At 73.0% G+C, this 2,730-nt stretch overlaps 1 protein-coding gene across 1 annotated transcript; it reads left to right on the top strand.

Moving 5' to 3' along the window:
* Positions 1-205: 205 nt before the first annotated feature.
* Positions 206-1,501, top strand: AURANDRAFT_34662 (hypothetical protein; the record flags this gene model as incomplete). Its single annotated transcript, XM_009044069.1, has 1 exon — positions 206-1,501. One exon carries the CDS (start codon positions 206-208, stop codon positions 1,499-1,501), a length of 1,296 nt encoding a protein of 431 aa, XP_009042317.1.
* Between the last annotated feature and the right edge of the window lie 1,229 nt (positions 1,502-2,730).

The following is a 2,730-nucleotide window of genomic DNA, read 5'->3' as shown; positions in this document are numbered from 1 at the left end:
GCGCTTCATCGAGGCCAAGCCCGAGTCGACCTACGGCGCGTACGCGGGGTCGACGTACCCCGGGAGCAAGCCCGGGGGCCTCGACTCGTTCCGGATCCTCTTCAACAACCTGCTCCAGTTCCTGCTGGGCAACGAGTCCGAGGACGGCGCCGCCGTCGCCGGCTGGGACTGGCGCGGCGCCCTCGAGCGCGCGGGGCCGGGCCTCATGGCCAAGTCCATCGCGACGGGCGACCTGCAGACCTTGGTCGGCGGCCCGCTCTTCCTGCTGCTGACCAAGTACCACAACGAGCTCGGCCCCGTCTTCAAGCTCGCCTTCGGCCCGCGGTCCTTCATCGTCGTCGCCGACCCGAGCATCATGCGCTACATCCTGCGAGACGGCGCGATGAACTACGACAAGGGCATCCTCGCCGAGATCCTCGCGCCCATCCTCGGCAACGGCCTCATCCCCGCGGACCCGGACGTCTGGCGGCGGCGGCGGCGCGTCATCACGCCGGCCTTCCACAAGCAGTGGCTCGCGTCGACGCTGAGCCTGTTCGACGAGTGCACGATGGAGCTCGTCGACGATTTGAAGGCGCGGCACGCGACCGCGGAGCCCGCCCCCCTCCCGGCGACGGTGGACGCCTGGACGGCCTGGAAGGCCGACGACGCGCAGCCGCGCGCCCTCGGCGCCGTGGACATGGAGGAGCGCTTCTGCTCCGTGAGTTTGGACATCATCGGCCGCGCGGTCTTCGACTACGACTTCGGCTCCGCCAAGGCCGAGTCGCCCCTCGTGCGCGCGGTCTACCGCTGCTTGATCGAAGCGGAGAAGCGCACGACGGCCTTCATCCCCTTCTGGCTCATCCCGGGCGCGCAGTTCCTGCCGTCGCAGGTCGCCTTCAAGAACGACTTCGACCTGCTGAACGCGAAGCTCGACGAGCTCGTGGCCCAGGCCTTCGAGGAGCAGATCGACGATGACGACATGCTCGAGGCGGGCCAGGAGGTCACGAAAGCATCGACGGAGCGCATCTCCTTGCTGCGCTTCCTCGTGACGATTCGAGGGGAAGAGGCGTCGACGGGCCAGCTCCGCGACGACCTGATGACCATGCTCGTCGCCGGCCACGAGACGACGGCGGCGCTGCTGACCTGGACCCTCTACGAGCTCTTCCACCCGTCGAAGCGCGCCGCGGGCCACTTGGAGCGGTTGCGCGCGGAGGTCGACGCGAACTTCGCGCTCCGAAAATCCGAGAACCGGACCGCGACGGCCTACGCGGACGTCGTCGACTGCGCCTTCGCGCGGCTCTGCCTCGCCGAGGGCCTGCGGCTCTACCCGCAGCCGCCCCTGCTCATCCGGCGCGCGCTCGACAGCGACGAGCTGCCGCAGCCCTACGCGGACGGGAGGAGGACGGCGCCTCCGCCCCCAAGCGGGCCGCCATCGCGATCCTCGCCGCGGTCGTCGCCGCCGCCACGCTCTAGACGCGCTCTACAACCCCGTCGCATGCTGTCTTCCAGCGAGCCCGGCTGAATCACCATGCCGAAGCCCCGCTGCTCGCGGCCCTAAGTTTGTGTAGCTGTCTGTCTGTCTGTGGTATGGACATGCGGCACGCCCGCGGGCAGGTCGCGTTACCCTGCGAGGCGTCGAAAGTTTGGGATCCCGGGAGTGCACAAAAGCTCGTTGGCTCTCTCGGAAGCGGCGTCGTCACCTGTGCCGCGCGCCGCGTCCCAACCCCAAGCGTAGCACGATGCCATCCCAAATGGCCGAGATGGAGGCGCTGTCCCAATGTCCGACAGTCGCCACCGTGCGCCAGCTCGCGGCGCTCGACGGCGCCGTCGCGGGGCTCGGGACGCGCCCCGCCGTCCTCGCGGACGCGCCGAAGCGCCTCCGGGACGCGGCCGCGCGGCTCCTCCTCCTGGCGCAGCGCGTCGAGCACGCGGCGAGTGGCGTGATCGTGCGCGCGGCGCGGCGCTCCCTCGCGGCGCGCGCCGAGTCCGCGGCCGCGGCGGCGCCCGCGGAAGCGCCCGAGGCGGCCGCGGCGGAAGCGCCCGAGGCGCCGGCGAAGAAGACCGCCGCGCGCCGGGAGACGCTCGGCGGCGCGCGGCGCGCACCCTTACGCCCCAAGCTGACCAAGGCCGCGGCGCGGCGCAAGGAGCTCGGCGCGAAGAAGGCCGAGGAGGCCGAGGCGCGGGCCGCGGCGAAGCGGAAGGAGCTCATGGGCGGGGGCTGGTGCGGCGCGACGGCCGCGTGGGTCGAGCAGGACCGGCGCATCGCGCGGAAGATCTCGAAGAAGCGCCGCGAGGCCGGCGACGACGACGTCGTTGAGGCGGAGGACGCGGCGGAGGCGTCGGACGGCGCGGAGGCGCCCGCGGCCGCGCGGAAGCGGCCGTGCGCGCACGAGGCCGCGGAGCGCGCGGCGCTGCGCTGGCTGCGCAAGGCGGAGGCGGGCGACGTCGGCCTGGACGTCGCGGAGGTCGAGGGCGTCGTCGCGGCGCTGCGGCGCGCCAGGGGCCGCGTGTCGCTGACGGCGGACCGGCCGCCGATGACGCTCGCGGCCGCGCGCGCGAGCCTCCGCGAGGCCATCGCGAAGTTGTTGGGCGGCGACGCGTCCGTCGAGGTCGAGGTCGAGCGCTGGGACCAGGTCGTGCGCCAGCACCCGGACTACAAGCGCGAGCTCGACCGGGAGCGGCGCCGCTGGGACGCGCTCCAGGCCGACGCGACGCGCGACGCGCTCGCGGCCGTCCGCGGCGCGGTGCCGC

The sequence above is a fragment of the Aureococcus anophagefferens genome (genome assembly GCF_000186865.1).
Source record: "Aureococcus anophagefferens unplaced genomic scaffold AURANscaffold_119, whole genome shotgun sequence".
NCBI lineage: Eukaryota > Pelagophyceae > Pelagomonadales > Pelagomonadaceae > Aureococcus > Aureococcus anophagefferens.
The sequence above is the reverse complement of the archived record's forward strand: the minus strand, read 5'-3'. Positions and strand labels throughout refer to the sequence as shown.